At 37.1% G+C, this 21,249-nt stretch overlaps 1 protein-coding gene across 8 annotated transcripts in view; it reads right to left on the bottom strand.

Moving 5' to 3' along the window:
- The window catches only part of Kansl1 (KAT8 regulatory NSL complex subunit 1), a 129,699-nt gene that overhangs the window by 70,616 nt on the left and 37,834 nt on the right, over positions 1-21,249 (bottom strand). For 6 of the 8 annotated variants that reach the window (XM_052197227.1, XM_052197225.1, XM_052197224.1 and 3 more), the window contains one exon: positions 16,458-17,826. In XM_052197227.1, coding sequence (XP_052053187.1) covers positions 16,458-17,743 — 1,286 coding nt within the window. In that variant the 5' untranslated portion in view covers positions 17,744-17,826. Of the gene's footprint in view, positions 1-16,457; positions 17,827-19,009; positions 19,055-21,249 lie in introns of all 8 variants that reach the window. The other 2 variants (XM_052197228.1, XM_052197226.1) reach the window with 1 other exon arrangement.

Genomic DNA, 21,249 nt, shown 5'->3' with positions numbered 1-21,249 from the left:
AAACACCCATACACAAAGATGGCAAATACAATTAAACCTCAAAAAATTAGGAGGCAGAGGGCACGAATTAAGCACAAAGAAGGACGACGTAAACGGCAAGCCACATGTCATTTTTTCATTGATACTATTCTAACTTGTTTAGAGAATGACAGCTTATTATCTTTGTTGCCTAAGAGATAAAGAATGATCCTCGCCTTTACAGCAACAGTGAACCTCTTCCTTCTGAATTTAAGAGTTTTAAATAACACAAAAGATATAAATGGTATCCCCTTCTTTTGCCTTAAAAGGATGCGTTTTCAAAACTTGGTCTTGCCTCAGATTCATCTAGGGGGTTTGGTTATTACAACACCCTCATCAGAGCCTCAACAGTTAAGAGCACTGGATATTCGATTCAGTTCCAAACACCCACATGGCAGCTCACAGGTTCCTATGACCTCTTCTGATTTCTTCAATACTGCATCCATGTGGTATGCAGACATTCAAGCAGGAAAATCATTCATATACATAAAATACAGCTTCTGAGTGACACTGGTTGAGTTTTGAGTCTTTTTGAAGAAAACTTATGAAAATAACTGTGAGGACAGATGGCACACTGTACAGACTAAAATATGAAATAACTGTTGTTATTTGTACTCTTAATCAGAGTCATCTTTCCAGCCCCATTATTGTGGTACTTTGATAACTTGAATAAAAAGCTCAAATTAGGTTTTATCTGTTTTTTGTTTAAAAAAAAAGAAAAAGAAAATATTTGCTTTAAAACTGTACAGATTAGTATCTAGATACAAAGGTTAGAATGCATAATTGCTCAGGGATGGTATAAGCATAATATGTGTGGCTCTGGGAGAGGAATGAAGAAAGAACAGAAGAATAAAAGACTCAGCAATACCCACTCCTAGGTCACTAACAACATACTCTTACTAACAGTGACTCAACATCTCTGATCACTAACAACATACTCTTACTAAGAATGACTCAACATCACTGATCACTAGAAACAGACCTATTTTCTTAACTAACAATTACTCGACACCTTTTGACATACAAGTGTTCCATAAAATAACCTCTCGGGGTAGACCACAAATAAAAGTTAAATCTTTAAGAAAAGAACAGGGTTGGGATATGGTGAGATGGCTCATCTAGGAACATCAGGGAGTGCATCAGGAAATGGTGCTTGTTGACAAGTGTAAGTCTGAGCTCAGTATTAAGAATTCCTAAAAATTCATAGTGCTTCAAGATCACTATTTCTTCATGTTTACAAAACTAAAGAATGCATGAGCTATTAAAGTACCAATGGTTTCTTTACAAGACCTAACTTGACATACAAAATTATTTTAAAGTAAAAACCCGGTTTTTCTTGTTTTCTGAACTAAAATTCCCTTTATATCACCAACTCTAAATGCATACAAAATTAAACAAATATGTTTTATCCCAATAGAAGTCTTGAGATAAAGAACAAGCACATTTAGAAGTGGAGGTAGCTCTGGAAAGAGATGTTGATGAGATCACCAGTGGGCCCACAACTGAAGATAATGACTGCCCCATTCTCCAGCAACAGTCAATAGTTCTTGATAGAGGGTTAGGGCCTGAATTCATACCTGGTAGCTGAGAAGTCAGAAGAAGGTGTTGGGACCTGAGCCCAGTTCTTCTCCAAAAGTAGAAAATGCTCTTAACTGTGGAGTTGTCTCTCCAGCACCAAAACTTTCTTTTCTATCATAACCAATTTGTTAATGCAGTATCTGGAAATGCTAGTAAATTCCTCAAATATTTTGTCTAGTGTTTAAAAAGGGGCTCTGGGAAAATGGTTCAGTCAGTAAAGTATTTTCCAAGGAAGCATAACAATCTCACAATGCCCAGTACATACAAAGAACTAGGCACATGCTTGTAACACCAGTAAGGAGGGAGAGACTGGAGGCTTTCTGGGTCTTGTTAGCCAGATTTTCTACCCAATCAACTGTACTCCAACTTCAGTGAAAAAATAGGTAAGGCAGAGAAACAATGGAGAAAGAAATCACCGACAACTTCTAGCCTCCAATGTACATACCATGCAGATATACACACATACATACACAACAGTTTCTTTAAAGAACTTTGAAAAGAGCTAAATAGTAAAACTATCTTCCTAAAGAATGCTTTTGTGCTTTGTTAAACATTGCCCTTGTCTTAGGAGCTAATGGGCAGTTATGTAGCTTTTCATTTTCATCTACACAATAATTTTATACAATTTTTAATTTAAATAAGAAAGTAGGGAGGGAGAGCTCTGGAAGAAGAATCAAGGCCAGACTGGTCTACAGAGAATTCCAAGACAGCGAGAAGTCCTATCAGAGAAGAAAAAAAAAAAGTATACAGGATCAAGGTAAACTGTCTTTAGAAACCCTTTCTCTTGTGAACCAGGTATCAAATAAGACTTGCCAGGTAGCATACATCTGTAATCTCAGCAGTGAAGAGGCCAAAGCAGAACTCTGTCCATCTAAAATGGGTCTAAGAAAACAAACTCTAAGTCACATAAGCAACAGATGTAACATATTATTCATGTTAATTTTCCTTTTCATTTATTTCTTTGTTCTCTATTCTACAAACCTAAAAAATCATCAGTATTTTATGTGCTTCACAAAATCTCTCAAAAGTACTCACTGTGAGATTAGATTGTGAAAGCACTAAGACAAATGCATCATTAACCACGGGATTCTGACACTTTATAGCATATTTGAACAAGCTTCTGGTTTTTAAAACTATTTGATCCTCTTTAACCACAAAAAAACAAGGAAAGCTGTCAAACCACATAGAATGTCTATTTTGCACAGGGAAGATATTTTCAATTAACAGGTGTAGCATTAGCAGGAGTGGTGCTTTAATCTCAGCCCTTGAGAGGCATAATAGAGGCAAGTGGATCTCTTGTCAGTTACAGGGCAACCTTCTACACAGTGAGTTTCAGGATAGCCAAGGCTGAGGAGAAATCCTGCCAATAAATAAATAAATAAATAAATAAATAAATAAGTAAGTAAGTAAGTAAGTAAGTAAAATTTAAATGTGGCACAGCTTAATCTAAATCATAAAGTAACTAAATGCCCAAGAGAAAAATCTCTTCTGGGTTGGAGAAATGGCTCAGCTGTTGAAAGCGAGGCTCACAATCAAAAATATTAGAGTTTGGTTCCCAGCACCCAGGCTGTCTCTCCAGCCAGGATTTAATTTAAAAAAAAAAAAAAAAAAAAAAAAAAAAAAAAAAAAAAAGGAAAAATCTCTTCCACGGGAGTTTTACAGTATTTTATGATTTTATTAAAATATACAATGAACTAAGAAATGTGTTACATCATTCTGCCCCTTCCCAACAGTCTCAAAATAAATAAAAGCCACACAGAAATTTAAAAAGCACTGAGGGAAGGGCATAAATCAACATCCTTTAAAAAATGTTTTATGTGTATGGGTGCTTTGTCTGAATGTATATATGTGTGTGTACCATGTGTACCTGGTGCCCAAGAAGATCTTAAGAAGGCATACAATCCCCTGGCACTAGACTTACAGATGGTTGTGAGTCATTATGTGGGCACTGAGAATTTAACCCAAATCCTTTGCAGGAGCAACAAAAAGCTCTTAACCACTTAGTCATCCTCCAGTTTCACTAAGACAAGTGAGTTTTGTCACATTTAATGGATTAGAATTAAAATAGTTTATATTCTCCTACATTCACATCTATAACCACCACCTAACAAAAGTTAATGTTGTCAACTTGATATAGAAATCACCTAGGAGAGAAGCACATCTTATAAAAACGATCTTGATTAGGTTAACTGAGGTGAAAGAAAACAAAGACAAAAGAGATGAGTATAAATATACATTGCTCCTCTGCTTCACCGGGGATACAATGTGGCTAACCACCTCAATGCCCTGGAGCCAGAACTTCCTATCCATTATAGACTATTGCCTCAAACTATAAACTGAAATAAACTCTTCTTCCCATAAATTGCTTGCCAGTTTTTTTCAAAACAAAAGGAGAAAAGTAACTAATATACCTAATCATCTGTCTAAAACACCCAACAATAAATAAATGGAAAAAAATATTGCACAACCATGTTCCAATATAGCTCCATTTACCAAAACAATTAAAAACTAGCCTAGGGTGGCTACATTTATAATGCAGATCTAATTTTGTTAACTAAGCCAATACCCACCTTCTAAATTCTTTGACAAACCATGACCTTTAAATTTTTAAATTATTTATTTCACATTGGGAACATGTACCATAGTGTATATGTGGAAGTCCAAGGACAACTTAAACTATCTATCTCTCCTATACCACCATGTGGGTCCCAAGGATTGAATCAAGCAAGTCATCAGATTTGGCAGCATGTGCCGTTACCCATAAAAAGCCACCTCATCACCTCAACCAAATATTTCGGATCACGTCTTTTTCTCACAAGAAAAACAAAATACCCCCTTATCCATTCGTGTAGGTTTTAGTCTGCCATGATTACCTCTTTTCTTCCACTCTACTACACTGGCCTACCTATAAGCCAACAGCAACCCTTACCATTTCGGGAACAGCTGTTTCTTCTTTGCTTCTACTGTCACCTCTTGCTTTCTCAAATTTCGGTGTAGAACTACAGACACCTATACCTATGCCCCAACTTCTGCTTTTACAAAAAGCCCTCACAACATATTAGTTCTCATTTGTGGCAATGGCTGCTTTGTAACTCATTACTTCAGAGACCTATGTAAATGTCTTAATTTTCTTTAGGCTATGGAAAGAATACAAATCATTTATATTTCCTATAATACATACTACTTAACAAAAAAAATTGTTTTTCAAAGAAAATGTTTATAGTGAGTCTACTCCTCTTATTTTGTATTATCTTTAAAAACTAATGACACTGCTTTAACAAATTATGGCTTTAAAAAATTAGTCTCAATTGTCAAGCAATGGCAGCACATACCTTTAATTAAAGCACTCAGGAGGCAGCAGCAGGTGAATCTCTGAGTTTGAAGCCAACCTTTTCTGAGGGAGGTTCCAGGACACCCAAGGACTACCCAAGGATACTTGGGGGAGGGAGGGCAGTGAGGGGAAGGTGGGGATAGAGAGATGATCTAAGAGCACGGGCTGCTCTATCGGAGGACCTGAGTTTAATTCCCAGAACCCAAAGCAATGTCTTTAAACATCTGTAACTCCAGTTTTAAATCTATTACTTTCTTCTGGTCACTTTAGGCATTATACACACATGATAGCCACACATTCATGCCAGCAACACCATGCACATTAAAAAGATAAAAAAATTTAAAAGGGTGGGGAAAGGGTGGAGAGATGGTAATAACACTAGCTATTCTTCCAGAGTACCAGTGTTCAAACCCAGCACCCACATGGCAGCACACAACTGTCTGTAACTCTAGTTCCAGGAGATCCACCATCACATACACATACATGTAGGCAAAACACCAATGCACCTAAGTCATAAAAAAAAAAAATCTGTCTCAGGGAAAAATTAATCTCAATCACCTAACATAATGGCATGTAATGAATTCTTTTTTGTTCTTTTTTTGTTTTTTTTGGGGGGGGGGAAATGGAGGTTGAGAAGGGGGGGTTGTTATTGTTTTGCCAGACAGGGTTTTTCTATGTAACCTTGGCTGTCTTGTAACTTACTCCATAGACCAGACTGTCCTTGATGTCAGAGATCTGCCTGCCTGTGCCTCTGAGTGCCATTACTGCCTGGCAAGACTAAGAATCCCTATTTTGACAACAAAAACTTCACCATATTTAGCATTATGAATGCAAAAAAATAAATGCAGAGCAATATAAACACACAGCCATGTTTGGTTTGTAGAACTCATAGTGTGCTAACTTGCAAGATGTATCTAAAACGATGAACATTGTTATTCCTAAAGTATTTCAAACATAAAGGTAACATGTAATTCTAAGCAATGTGAGGTCTCTGACTATCACCCATTCTACAAAGTTTTCCAAAAAAAATGACTGTATTTGTCTTTGGAAAGAGTTTTGGTTTTTTTTTTTTTTTTTTTTGAGACAGAGTTTCTCTGTGTGATGGCCCTGGCTATACTAGAGCTCTGTAGAACAGACTGACCTCAAACTCAGTGATCTGCCTGCCTCTGCCTCCTGAGAATTGGGCTCAAAGGCATGCAACACCACCAACTGGCTAAGAGTGGAATTTCTAACCAGAAAGAGCAACCTACTTAATATATTCTATGTGGCTAACTGATTCATGGAATATGAAGAAATTTAAGTTAAAAATCAAGCTTCAAAAAAGACAAACGCCTAAAGATCTAATGATACCATGTGTGTTTAATCAAGGAAAGATAGATATGAAGCTGGGAGTCAAGACCTCTATTACAACCCTGACTCTATTTTTTTTTTGGTTTGGTTTTTTGGATTTGCTTTGGAACTCATTCTATAGATCAGGCTGGCCTCGAACTCAGAAATCCGCCTGCCTCTCCTCCCAGAGTGCTGGGATTAAAGGCGTGTGCCACCACAGCCCGGCTACAACCCAGACTCTTAATATTAAAAATCTTTTACAGAGAAGTCACCTGATGCGTCTCTTAAATTTCTCATCTAGCTGGGCAGAGGTAGTGCACGCCTTGAATCTCAGCGCTTGGGAGGCAGAGGCAAGTGGATTTCTGAGTTCCAGGACAGCCGGGGCTACACAGAGAAACCCTGTCTCGAAAGAACCAAAACCAAAACCAAAAAAAAAAAAAAAAAAAAAAAAAAAAAAAAAACCAAAAGTTTCTTATCTATAAATGACAATTTTTAGCCTGTCTCATCTCTAAATTCTCCAGGATATCAAACTCATGCATGGATCATTATCTCTTCCATCCCATCTCCACCAACCACATTAGCCTCTCTGCCTCCTTACAAGACTTTTAGTGCCACACTATCAGAAAGCCAACAACTTATTCAACTCACATTATAGCAGTAAATGACTCCTTTATGACCACCTGGATCTTTACCACTTACCTGATTCTTCACCATTCTTAGCATAAAATTCAAATGTACTAGCGTGATAATCAAAAATAATGTAATTCCAGCCTACCCTTCCAACCTCATTTTCTACTTCCTTGAACTTTTTATTGTTGGCAAACAGATTATTTTTGCTATTTTAATTTAGAGACTTCTATAATAAAACATACTTAAGTAAACTATACATATTTAATACCATCTGTCACCCATGTATAAATAGAAAAAAATTAAGTTTGACATTTCAAGACCAATATGGCTGTTAATTTTTGTACAACGCCAATGCACTCCTGCCCCTCTAAGATCCCAATATTGATTGCCTATACTATGTAGATTCCTACAGGGCATAGTGGTCCACATCTTTAATCCTAGCATTCAATAGATTCAAGGCTAGCTTTGTCTATAGAGTTCTAACGGAGTCAGGGCTACATATATCTCAAAAAACCAACACAACACCACACTATATATAATGCCCATAACATGTACCCAGCACACACTGTCTATCCAAGACTTCCTTTCCTACTATGTTGCAGGTGACAAAAATTAATAAAACCCCAAAAGACAAGAAACAAACTTTCCATTCTTACATGTTTTCATCATTCCTTACTTACCAAAGTGTTTCCTTACCCTTTGAAAGCAAAGTTACTATGGATTAACTACTGCTGAAAAGCTAATCTGCAAGTAATTAGAGTCCATTTAAAGTTATTAAAATTATTTACTCTTCTGCTTAGAAAATTCTGAACTACTCTTCTGGAATGGCCTAAGGGTCATTGTGACTAACCTTAGGATGACACATTCAGATTAACTACTAAGATAATTCAGAAAACTACTCTGAACCACATAGAAGGACTTATCTATTGAAGGGACTGGACTTGAGCTTATGTAATGTTTTAAAACATTACATCCTGCGAGGTAATGTGAAAGCAATCCCATGCCTTACCCCTTCCATAAATTCAGTCATGGGGGATGTTAGAAATATTTGCAGATGTGGTAGTGTAATAATAGGACTTGGGAGTTGAGGCAGAAGATCAGGAGTTCAAGATCATCCTTAGCTATATAATCATTTGAAGGTTAGCCTGGGCTATATCTAAGACACTGTCTAATATATATATATATATTGTTTTGTTTTTTGGTTTTTTGAGACAGGGTTTCTCTGTGTAGCCCTGGCTGTCCTGGAACTCACTCTGAAGATCAGGCTGGCCTCAAACTCAGAAATCCACCTGCCTCTGCTTCCCAAGTGCTGGAATTAAAGGCATGCACCACTACTGTCCAGCAAAAATATTTTTTAAGAAAAAAAACAGAGCTGGTTGTAGGGGTGGCACACCAATTTAATCCAAGCAATCGAAGGCAGAGGTAGGAAGATCTCTGGGAAGATTTGAGGCAGCCTAATCTACGCAGTAAATTTCAGGCCAACCAGAGCTTATACCAGCTCAAAAAATAAGAGACTTTTAATCCACTAATAATCTAGCACTGTGTACTTAGAGCAAACCACAGAAAATTATATAATCTAATACTGCTTTAGTAATTTATGGAAGTAAGCCTCATACTTAACAAAATATAAAACTACAGAGGGACAAGGGAGAAAGCTCAGTGTTTAGGAGTATGTGTTGCTCTGCCAGGGGGCCCAAGTTCAATTCCCAGCACCTACATGGCAGCTCACAACCATCAGTAACACCAGCCCCACTCTCTTCTGAGCTCCATAGGCATATGTTTGGAACAGATATATGTCCAGGAAAAACACATTCATGTAAATAAAAAAGTTTATAAAAACTATAGGGCCAACTGAGGTGGCACAAACCTTTAATTCCCATCCAGGACAGTTACAGAGACACTGTCTCAAAATCAAAACAAAATGCAAAACCATATATATATAAATAATATGTACACACACACACACTTCATCATTGGGACTGCACATTTACCTTAAAATTTTCTTAAGTCTCACTGTGTCTCTCAACTCTAGCATGCAGGACCCACTTTCTGACATGCTTTCATTTTAACAGTAATCTTTTTTTTTTTTTTAAAGATTCATTTATTTTATGTAAGTACACTGTAGCTGTCTTCAGACACTGCAGAAGAGGGTGTCAGATCTCATTATAGATGGTTGTGAGCCACCATGTGGTTGCTGGGGTTTGAACTCAGGACCTTTGGAAGAGCAGTCAGTGCTCTTAACCGCTGAGCCATCTCTCCAGCCCAACAGTATTCTTTTTACATGAAGAACAATCATTGACTATATTAAACATTTTTTCTTCAAATACAAAATTAGCCTTTCTACTTACCCTTCCAAGCCAAATTACTTCCTCGAATGCCTGAAAGTATCTGCATATGAATTTCATATACACACAGGCAGAAACAGATGACAATCTTAAGTTTCATTCTGTTTTTATCTTATATGACTATCCTCTTAACTTTCTGAATAAGGGTCTTGCAAAGTCCATTATGTACAGAATTTGCTAAAAGAACACTTCTTGGGAAGGAAAGAATCTCCTAGGAGAGTGGTCAGCTTAAAAAGAAAAAATACTTTCACCCAACTGGACAGCTATATACACCCTAGACTGGGGGAAGAACACCAAGTTTTTTCACCCCCAGGATAAATTTTTTTGTTGTTGTTGTTTTTTGTTTTTGTTTTTTGTTTTCTGAGACAGGGTTTCTCTGTGTAGCCCTGGCTGTTTTGAACTCACTTTGTAGACCAGGCTGGCCTCCAACTCAGAAATCTGCCTGCCTCTGCCTCCCAAGTGCTGGGATTAAAGGCGTGCGCCACCACTGCCCAGCTACAATTCCCTTTTTGGGAAAGTATAAAAATTTATAAAAGGCAAATGAGTAAATAAAAATGTCAACTATGCCAACGTCATATATCTAAAAGCAATATATGAATATGTGTTGGTAAAATTGGATCAGATGGTTTTATTTACCTTATTTGTTCTACATATATCAATATCACAATGTCAGAGTTTTACTTTTAACTTTTTTTTCTTAGTACTAGGGAATCAAGCTAAGGGCTTTAGATATCTATCAGACTTCTAAAAAATAACTATTTCTGGGGGAGGAAAAAAAAAACTTTATTAAGATGAGGGTGGATCTGGAGTTGGTAACCCAGGTACCAGCAGAAACAGCAAATGAGTTTTGTGGCCTGCTTGGCCTACATAAAGAATTCCAGAACAGAACTACATGGAGAAACCCTGTTGCAAAAATAAAAACAACAAAAGGTGAGGGGAGCTGGAGAGAGAGCTCAGCAGTTAAAATAATGGTCACTGCTGTTGCAAGTTCAAATTCCAGCAACCACATCAGGCTGCTCATAACTGCCTCCAAATACTGGGAATCCAATACTCTGTTCTTTTCTCTGCAAGCATTGTATTCATGCTCACAATTCATACCCACACACATATCATTTTAAAGTATTAAAATATGTACTTATATTATTATATTATATTATAATAGATAAACAAGACCAAAAGAAAACTTATTATTTTGCTTTTTTTTTGAGGAGGTGAAAGATAAATGATAGTTTTTATTGTGGATTTTTCCTGAAATCTTATCACTCCAACAAGCAACTTCACTAGTGAAAATGATTTTCATCTGGTAACAATCTTTCTTTATTCTTATTGTACCCCACTACCCTTGTCCACTCAAAAAAGCATAATTTTACTCAGGAATTTTATTTCTGCAGGTGAACACACACCCATACAAAATAGTTAACTATAAACACACATACTGAGCACTAGTCTTGCTAGCTCATGAGAGAAACGAAAAGCTTACTACTTCAGCTCTACCACTGACTCCCCTAGGCTCAGGCTGACTCCCTACTTAGAGATTAAGCACTGAGAGTTAAGTAACCTGGCCTCTCAGCATAAACATCAGAGGGCAATTTCTGTCTAACAATGAAGACAGCCTTTCCCAGACAGGTAGGTCTAGTCCGATAATTATAAAACAAGTTAGCAGTAATAAAAAAGAAGTTGTAATCTGTAAGTGCTTAGATACTCAAGTCTAGAAAGATTAACATCCTTAACAGTGGTCAAGAATTTCTTCCAATATGCTACTCTCATTAGGAATAATTTCACAAATACTAAGACAATAAACTCTACTTCATCTTTTTCTCTGATGCTTGCAAAAAAATTAAGTCAACAAAAATAAAACATCAGATGTCAATCATAAATATAACTGGCACTGAAATGATAAAGTAGACGGAAACCAATCAGGATATTCTTCAATGTACCATCATACCGTTCAAATTCTTGTAACTAACTAGCTATGTAAGAAGAAACTTTCCTTTTTGAGACAGAGTCTCTGTCAGTGGTTTCTGAATCTGTGGGATACAACCCCTTTCTTTGGGGGTTGAATGACCTTCCCTACAGGAGACACCCAAGACCTCTGGAAAGCAGATATTTTCACTAAGATTTATGACAGTAAATTTACAGTTATGAAGTAGCAACAAAAATGTTATGGTTGGGAGCTACCTCAACATAAGAAACTGTAAAGGGCTGTGGCATCAGCAAAGTTGAGAAACACTATTCCACATAGTCCAGGCTGTCCAGGAATTCACTATCTAGAGTAACCTGGCCTTGAACTCAGAGATCCACTCTCTGATTTTCAAGTACTAGGATTAAAGGCCTGTGCCATCACACCCAGCTGGAAAAGATCATGGCTCCCAAATGCTGGCGTTAGAGGCCTGTGTTCCCCATGCCCATTTTCTAGGAATATATTTTCACAAGCAGCAAGCACATGATTGTAAAAATATCAGCTCTAAGCACCTAGAAGACTAAACGAAGAAACAATCTAAAGAAACTATCTTAAAAAAAAAAAAAAACTATCTAAAAAAGATGTTGGAGGCTAGGGCGAGGGACGTGGCAGGGTGGTAGGACACTTACCTAGAATTCATCTCCTTTCCTCTTATAGTGTTTATCACCTCTACCTATTCTGACTGGTCTCTAAAATGTTCTCTAGCCACCAGTCCTGTAACTTTTAAACTGTCTTTCCAATGTGTGTTGTGCTATCTGCCTGTACTGATCAACCTCTATAGACCACAATTCCAATTTTCTTCAAATATCTGCCTATCAAATCTGAATTACTGCTCATGGTTCTAATATCCATTATTTTCCAATTCCACCTTTCTGCTAAAATCTCTTGCTATCCACCTTTCTGCTAAAATCTCTTCCTATTTTATTTCTATCAGTCAGCATTTACCTTACATTGTTATATACTGGACACTAAGTTTCACATTGTCTCCTGGTATTTTAGTCTCCCTTCACAAGAATTCCTTCAAGTAAGGTTTAATTTATTCATCTGTAGTTCCACACATTTGCATTCAGAAAAAGTGTATGACAGCCCTAACTCAATAAAGTACTTTCTACTTTTAGAGAATGAAAACCAGCCAAAAGTTGCAGAAACAGATAGAAGCTACATCTGCAGCAGTTAGTTCTCCCCCCTCCAACCCCCCCCAATTTCCTTTACCTAACTTCTTTCAGAATCCCACAGCATCATAACTGCTAGTCAGAAATAAAAAGGGGGAAGAAGAACTGGGGAGTATCTTTGCTCACACAGATCACAGAAATGGAAGAGGCATTAAATTTAAGATGTTGAGCAACCCAAATACCAAGAAACAATAACTTCAATGGACTATTTTTTTTAGGTAGTCATACTTAGTCCTATAGCCAGCATGTGTGTGGTGTTGTTTAGTTCTTTGAGAATTTGTACAATGTCTTTTGCTTATATTCTCCATTAGCACCTCTACCTAACACAGGATTTATCAGAGATGATAACTTACTACTCCTGGCTGATTTTTTTCCTTCCCTATGGTTGTGGAAATGAAAGAATAGGAAAGTAACAAAATAATCTGACTGCCCCTTTTGGCAGCAGCATCTCTGCATCTTTAAAGAATATATATATATATTCTTATATATATATATTCTTTATATATATATATAAAATATATATATTTATATAAAATACAAATATATATATAAAATATTATAATATATAAATATTTATAATATATATAATATATATAAATATTTATATATATATAAAATATATATATATAATTTCAGAGTACCCTAAAAACAAACAAAAAGAGCAAAATCTACAAAACTTTATAGAAATCCACCCTATTACAGAAGTTCCTCTACAATCAAGAACATCCAAAATTCAAAAGAGTGCTTTACTGTCACCAAGGTGAACAACATCAAGTTTATTTTGGGGTAACAATTCAAAACAGGCTTCAGGAGCAAATAAAATACAAGTTAGCATAAACTAAGCCCAAAACTAAAGCATAAAACAAGAACAGAAAAACAGCATGAAGCCAAGAATGAGCTCTGTAAAGATTATTCAACTGGTATTGTGTGCTTGTCTCTCATACAGAAAGCCCTGTGTTTGTTTCCGGAACCTTATAAGGCATGGCAGCAATTACGTGTTCTATTAGCACTCACAGAAAAAGCAAAAGAACCCTATATCCCTCACTGCACCAAAAAGTATACTCCTATAAAACTCCAACTAACAGAGTTACTGTTAATATCTCAGTAACTAGATTATCCTATAGATTAAGTTCTCTTTGGGTATAGCTTTGTTGTTGTTGTCTGAGAGTTGTTGATTTGGTTTGGTTGAAGTAGGAGTAAAGAGTGCTTAGGATTAAACTTAAGGCCTTTGTGAATGCTACAAAAGTGCTCAACCACTAAATTTTATTTTCAGCCCACTGAATCAAATTTCACACTGGATTAAAACACCCTTGAAATGACAAAAACACAGAAAAGTTTTCAATACATTATATCCTGAACCTATATTAAGCATATAGATTCAGGTGCCTGTTTTTAAATTTTGGAAACATTACAGGGTCTAGGTAATCCTGACTGGCTGGCCTGGAACTTACTAGGCCAAGGCTGGCCCTGAAAGTGTACACCACCTTAATCTGGCGGAATGCCATTTTATTGATCCTGAACATGAAATACCAATTTTAAATGCAGTGTCTGTTATATCTTTTAAAAAATGTTGGAAGCCAGGCATGGAGGCAAAAATTACTTGGTCTTTCTTCAAAGTTTCCTGTCAGATACATAGTATTATCCATGTGGATTATATAAACAAACTTAGTATAGCTAAAAACACAGCTGTCAAAAGAATCAAACTCAATAAAAATGAATCAGCTTTTAATTAGCGGCAAGGAAAAATTATTTTAAATTTTTATTTATTTAATGTATATGAATGCTTTATCTGCACATACACCTGCATGCCAGGAGAGGGCATCAGATCCCATTACAGATAGTTGTGAGCTACCATGTGGTTGCAGAGAATTGAACTCAGTATCTCTAGAGGCATCTCTCCAGCCCCCCAGGAAAAAAACTGTTTGTTTTTTTTTTTTTTTTTTGGTTTTTTCGAGACAGGGTTTCTCTGTGTAGCCCTTGGCTGTCCTGGAACTCAGAATCCTCCTGCCTCTGCCTCCCAAGTGTTGGGGATTAAAGGCGTGCACAGCCGCCACCACTGCCCGGCTTACAAAAACTGTTTTTAAGCATCTCTATATATTTAGCCTTGTCTAGTTAGCCAGACTACACATCTTTAGCAAAAAAAAAAAAAAAAAGTAGATTACTTTCTTGATCTACCCATTTTCCCCAAGTCTTTGTTCCTATTCTCACAAACCTAACAGATTAACAACAAAGGGAGATTACTTAACTCATCTTCAAGTACATTTCCTCAAGTACATGAAGTAAGCCCAGCTGGGTGGTGGGTCTTTAATCCCAACACTTGAGAGGCAGATGAATATGAGTTTGAAATCAGCTTGGTCTACAGAGTTCCAGGACTTCCAGGGCTACATAGGGAAACCCCATAACCCCCACCACCTCCCCCCAAAAATAAAAAAAAAAGCAGTATGTCATCCTGAGAGTATGCTTTAAAAAAAAAAAAAACCTAACAGACTTAGAAAGCAGTAAAACTTTATCCAAAATATGTAACTTGCTGAATTCCAAAAAGAAAAAAGCTGGCATGGTGGTACACACTCACAATCCTCAGAAGACTGGTTTCATAAAGAACAAAAGCCAAGATTTGTTTTCCAACATACACACAACAGCTTATGATTTGTCTGTTAACACCAATTCCAGGAGACCCCATACCGGTAGTCTTCTGTCCGCCACAGGCACCAGGCATACACATACACTTTTAATAATAAAACCTAAAAAAGGGAAAAAATTCTAAAACAAAACAAAAACTGATGAATCTAACTTTTAAATATATATACTTGTGTATACATACAGTTTACAGGAAAGCATCAAGAAGTAAAAAGTGCATTATGTAAAAAGGCAATGAAAACATTCTGAAGTGTTTCTAATCAGTCCTTACAATATGATACCATGAAATACATAACAGTATTTGCATGTCTTCTGGCACCAAACTTCTTTTTCAATGGTAGGTAGTTGAACTGACAGCTTCAGAGGTCATTTCAAGATGAATGTTAGTCACCAAAAAGACTAAGGTGGGTTTAGACCATTGGAATTTTCTTTCAGTCTCACACCCAAAACAGAGATGAAAGGAAATAAAAATTATCTCTAATGACAACTGAAGTGATATGATTTCATACCTATATAACCAAAGTTTCCAGTAAAAATAAAAAAGGAGAGACTTGAAGATTTCTGGATGGCTAGACAGATTAAAGTTCCTAGAAAGCAGTGTCTCTCACATCTCACCCATATACATGTATTCTGTCTCCGTGGAAATGTCATTTATAACAAAAAGTGGTAAACATTAAGGCAGTGTTTCTGAGTACTGTACTGTCTTGCTCAGGCAAACCAAATACGAAAACCAAGCTATGGGAATATTTATTTATAGCCAAGTAATGAAAAGCACATATAAAACAATCTGGGGTCTGCAAATGGCATCTCAAGTAGTACTGGAGGGCAAGCCTGACAACAACGGCCTTCCTAACGAGGGACCTGGTACAATTACCTTTAAAAGTGTCAGAATTAAAATTAAACTACAAGACAACCAGCTGTTACCCTCTAAAAAAAATGACTACTTGTTTGTTAAAAGGAGAATTGTTAAACTCTCCATGGTCATAGATGCCTTCTCTATGTTGTTATAGTTGTTTTCCAACGGAAAGGAAATTTCATATTAAAATGACAGACAGGTATGCTGAAAGTTCAACAGAAAGCACTACAAATTTCAATCAATTTTACTAAATCAACAATTGTCCCTATATCCCAGAATCAACAAAATGTCAAGTTACACATTACAGCTTAAAATGTCCTTAAGTTTCAAAAGCAATCTATTCAGTTATTTTTTTCTAGTTTCTATTCACTAAGTCTTGAAAAGGAAAACTTTCAGCACACAGCAACACAATACTATAGCAGAAATGCCTTCAATTTCTCCACTTCAGGTATATGCTTTTATTTTACTTACCTAAAACTAGGAAAAGATTAGTGCAGCCTAGTTGTCAATATACAAGAACCATTCTTTACAAAATGGGGCTTTATTTAAATCTTGTCCCCCATTTTTCAGGAATGACCGCATCATCATACGTTCTACTCACAGGGGCACATGGCATTGCTCAGGATCAGCACGAGTCAGTTCTTCCTCTTCAATGTCAGACTCCCCTCCGGAGCTACTGTCTGTGACATCCGAATCAAATGCCCGTTCACTGCACCTCAGGTTGGCTATGCCACTAGCTGTAAATCTCTCCAATTCTTCTGAAATTGAATCACTTTTCAAAAAGTTACTAAGTCCCTCTGAAGTAGTAGTCTCACTGGCAGCTTTTCTCAAGGCAGCTTCAGCCTTTCGGGTCAACATCAACTGGCTCCGGGACCTTAAGGATTCCAAGTTTGGCAGTTTACTCAATGTCTTCTCCAAAAATCCACCCAGTTGGTGCTGTAAATGTCTCTCCACCTGCTTGGCTTGCACAACCTGTAATCGCTTCTGTAACCTTCGGGCACGGATCTCAATATCAGCCTGCCGCCTCAGTAAAGCTGTTATCCTTGTATCAGAGTCTAAAGCACTGAAAAGAATGGAAGACAGAGGAGACTTTTTGACTTCTAACTTCACATTTGTCAAGTTAGAGCTGGAGTCTGTACTAGGTGATAACCTACTGCTTCCTTGAAGTGCCGGCTGGTCCATGGAATTAACAGAAGATTTGTTTGCAGTGCTATTATTGCTATATAGAGTTGTGTGTTGTATATCAAGGCTTCTATGTGGAAGAGTGCAATTGGTCATACCCCCTTTCAAGTTCCCAGAGTCAGATCCCACCTCACCCCCTTGTAGAGATGATGAAGTGAGAGACCGTTTTCCCCCATTGAGGGAACTGGAATTGTCATGATCCGAATGTGTTGAACTTTTAGTCAATTTCTTAGCCAATCCATTTACAGGCGCTTGTGGCAGAGCTGTCTGACCACTTGAATTCATGGTTCTAAGATTTTCTAAGGAAAACTCCAAAACTGGCTGTCTCCCCAACAGCTCAGCTCGGAGTTCATAGGACTGAGATAAAAGAGGATGAGACTTAAGGACTGTCTGCTTGCTGAAAACTCCTTGCAATTTCAAAGACTCTTTTGAAGGAACAGATGTTATATCAGAGCAGAGATAAGATGCCACCAATGGTTGCAGCTTTCCCAAGTCTTCCTTGGTAGGATTATTGCGGAAGTCTAGACTGGGATCCTCCGCAGCAATGGCTTTTCTTTTGGTTCCGTTGGCAGAAATAAGAATATTGGTGTTGCCGTTATTTTCGGCACTGCCAGGGGACAAGGTGGAGGATGGGGGAGCCAGTTTGAACCGGATGTGGTGTGCTTCAGCTGCTGCGTCAGTGAGAGCGGGCGCCATCGCAGCCATTCAGCACAGAGAGACAGGAAGTCCAGCCTCTCCCAGTGCTGAGGCCAACTCCACGGCCCCTTACTGCCTCCCCTGAGAACACACTGAAAGAGAAAAAAAGGAAGTCAGAAATACAAGCACATTAAAAAACAACACACATTTTCAACAGAAGTACCACATGAGGCTATTATCCAAACTCTGCCTCCAAAAAAAAAGGAGAATAACTGTGAAGCCATTCTGGAGCCTAGAGATATCTCTTATCTAGGAGAGGAACCCAATTCTTCTACAAGAAAATAATTTTACCCTTTATGTCACTTGTTAACTACAGATTGAATAGTGCCAAAACAGAAGTCTCATTTTGAAATCATCACAAATGGTTGTAATTACTTTATTTAAAAGAAAACCTCTTTGCCTGGCAGTGGTGGTACACACATTTAACCCCAGCACTTGAGAGGCAGAGGGAGACTGATCTCTTGTGAGTTTGAGGTCAGCTTGATCTACACAGAGACTTTCAGGACAGCAAGAGTTGCAAGAAGAAACCCTGTTAGGGAAGAAGGACTGGGAAGACAAAACTCAATAAATGTTACATTATTAACTTATGTCCCTAAGATGAATACCCAGTAACAGACAAAAATTTTATTCTCATAAAAAAGTTTATGCTGATATTATGGGTTTGTGTTATTTTTCTGCCCAGGAATCTAGTTTTCATCAATTTCTTCCTTACAAATTTATATTGTATTACTAGGCTAACTACATCATGCTGTAACATCAATTTTCTTTCATTCAGCACATATTTTTCTATTGGGCTCTTTATTTTCAGAGTATATCTGTGTCTTTAAGAGTCCAACATAACTCTCTCATTTATAATTATAGTTTCCTTTATACTTTTCACTCTCTAGAATTTAGATTCTACCCCTATCACTCCAGGAAAGCTAACCAGTTATTCAACCAAAAGTCCTAGTCTGCCTTTTCCCTAACCATTAGGTAGTATGGACTTCCCTGAAATTTTCTTTCCTGATATCCTTGGAACTATTCTCTTCTCTTCTTCCTTGTGATCCTAAAATGTTGGTACAGCCCAACATCTTTTGCCTTCTCAATTTACTTCCTTAGCAACAGCTACTAGCATGAGGACCACTAACTCTCAGAAAAAAGTTTTCTGAGCTGCATTAATTTAACTTTCTAATCCTCTAGCCCTTGAAACGTCAGAATTGACTTTCTTCTTTAAGATATTTTTTCCCTTTCTCAACCTGCCTCATTTTCTTAAACCCTAACCCATTAATGACATACCTCAATTAACTGCTTCTTCTTCATTCCTGATTCATCTATTTGGGTCTGGAAACAAAGGGAAACCTATATAAAGAACTACACCAACTATCCCTAAAAGCACAATCTCTTGTACCCCTGGAGATCTCAAAAACAAAAACAAAAACAAAAAACCCCAACAACAACAACAACAACAACAAAAATGCCCTCCCCCAAATTATTTGGTTGCTGGTAGGGGGTGTGTGTGACAATCAGAGAATATCTTTTAGAAACTGGTTCTTCCCTTTCACAGTAGATTCAGGACATGGAATTTAGGTCTTCTGGCTTGCAAACACTTTTACCAACTGAGCCATCTCACCAGCCTTTAATGACCATTTTTAAGGTCAATGTTTTCATACTAATACTAAAAACATCATTTGCCTTTTTAAAAAAATATATTTTTACATGGGTGTGTGTGCGTGTGCGTGCCATAGCACACAGGTGAAAGTCAGAGGACAATGTGCAGGATTTGGTTCTCTCATTGTACCAATGTAGGACACAGCAATAGAACTCAATGCCAGTAAGTACCTTAAACCCACGGAGCCATCTCCATTGGTCCTGCCCTGTACCTATGTTAACATTTGCAATAAGGGTACAAAAACAAAGATAAAGAAAACTGCTGGTATCTTAAAACCAAGACAATAGCACCAAACAATATTAATCATAATATTAATCACAGTATTCCTCACTTGCAGCTTGGGCCTATTAGATGGCCCAGCAAGTAAAGATGTCTGACAATTGGTTTGACCAATTCATTCAAGTTGTCCTCATTTCTACACATGCACTATAGCATGAATCACAAAATTAAATTATTAGTTGATTTTTAAAACGTATTCTTGATAAAATAGTCCAGATTATGGATTTTATTAGTTGTATTGAGAATTCATACACATGGGAAGAAAATACCAAAAACACTGAGTGTAGTGCTCATCAGATTTGCTTCATTAGTTACAACTGCCATAAAATAACACCTCAGTTTAAGACTCGTTTCTTACTATTTTTAAAGTGTACCTACATTTAAGAAAGAAAGAAAGAAAGAAAGAAAGAAAGAAAGAAAGAAAGAAAGAAAGAAAGAAAGAAAGAAACTACTACTTCATAATGTGACTTGTAAAAGGAAAACAAGCAACGTGTGGTTGCACAGATCAGTAATCCCAGAACTTAATAAATAGAACTAGGAGGATCAGGAGTTCAAGGCGAACCTTTATTACATAGAAACTCTAAGCCCAGTCTGGGCTACATAAGAACTTTCCTCAAAACTGAAAACTAATTTTAAAAAACATTTTATGAGTATGCAGATTTTGCTGCATGTATGTACACCACAGGTATGTCTAACTGTTCTCAGAAGTCAGAACAGATGTCAGATTCCCTGGCACTGGACTTATAGATGGCTGTGAGGCACCAGGCAGGTGGCTGGGAAACCTAACCTAGGTCTTCTGCAACAATAACAAATATTCTTATCTATGGAGCTAACTCTCCAGACACCAAAATTAGATTAAATTTTAAAAGTAAAACAAACTAAATGACCAAGAATTTGAACTAGTCATATAATATATGCAACATAGAATAACATAGAATATATATTTACTGATAGAAAATGTTTTTATTAAACAACAACAAAAAAAAAAACGGTTGAACAATGCAAGAGCTCCTTTAGATAAGGTAGGTAGTAAGAGTTTGTAATGTCTGCACCATAAAAAGGAATTACTTGTCAGTGAAAGAGAGAGAAGCAAAAGCAGAAAATGTTTAAGAGTCCAAAATACAAAGTAGAGCAAAAACATTATACTACACTTTCTTTCTTTACTTTTTAAACATCAAGATAGACACATGGAATGCAATCTCTGATAAGTGGATATTAATTAGCCCAGAAGCTCTGAATACCCAAGGCACAAATCGCATAACAAATGACTCCCATGAAGAAGTATGGAGAGGGTCCTGATCCTGGAAAGGATTGATCTAGCATTGGAGGGGAATATAAGGACAGAGAAAAAGGAGGGAGGTGATCGGAGAATGGATGGAGAGAAGGCTTATGGGACATATGAGGAGGGGGGATCTGGGAAAGGGGAAATAATTTGGAATGTAAACAAAGAATATAAAAAATAAAAATATTAAAAAAAAATAAACACCAAGATAAGATCTCCCTAGGTAGCTCTGGTTGGCCCTGAACTCAAGAGCTCTGCCTGCCTCTGCCTCCCAAGTATTGGGATTAAAGCCTTTAAAGGCCACTA

Source organism: Apodemus sylvaticus, chromosome 10 (genome assembly GCF_947179515.1).
Source record: "Apodemus sylvaticus chromosome 10, mApoSyl1.1, whole genome shotgun sequence".
NCBI classification, from domain to species: Eukaryota; Metazoa; Chordata; class Mammalia; order Rodentia; family Muridae; genus Apodemus; species Apodemus sylvaticus.
The sequence above is the reverse complement of the archived record's forward strand: the minus strand, read 5'-3'. Positions and strand labels throughout refer to the sequence as shown.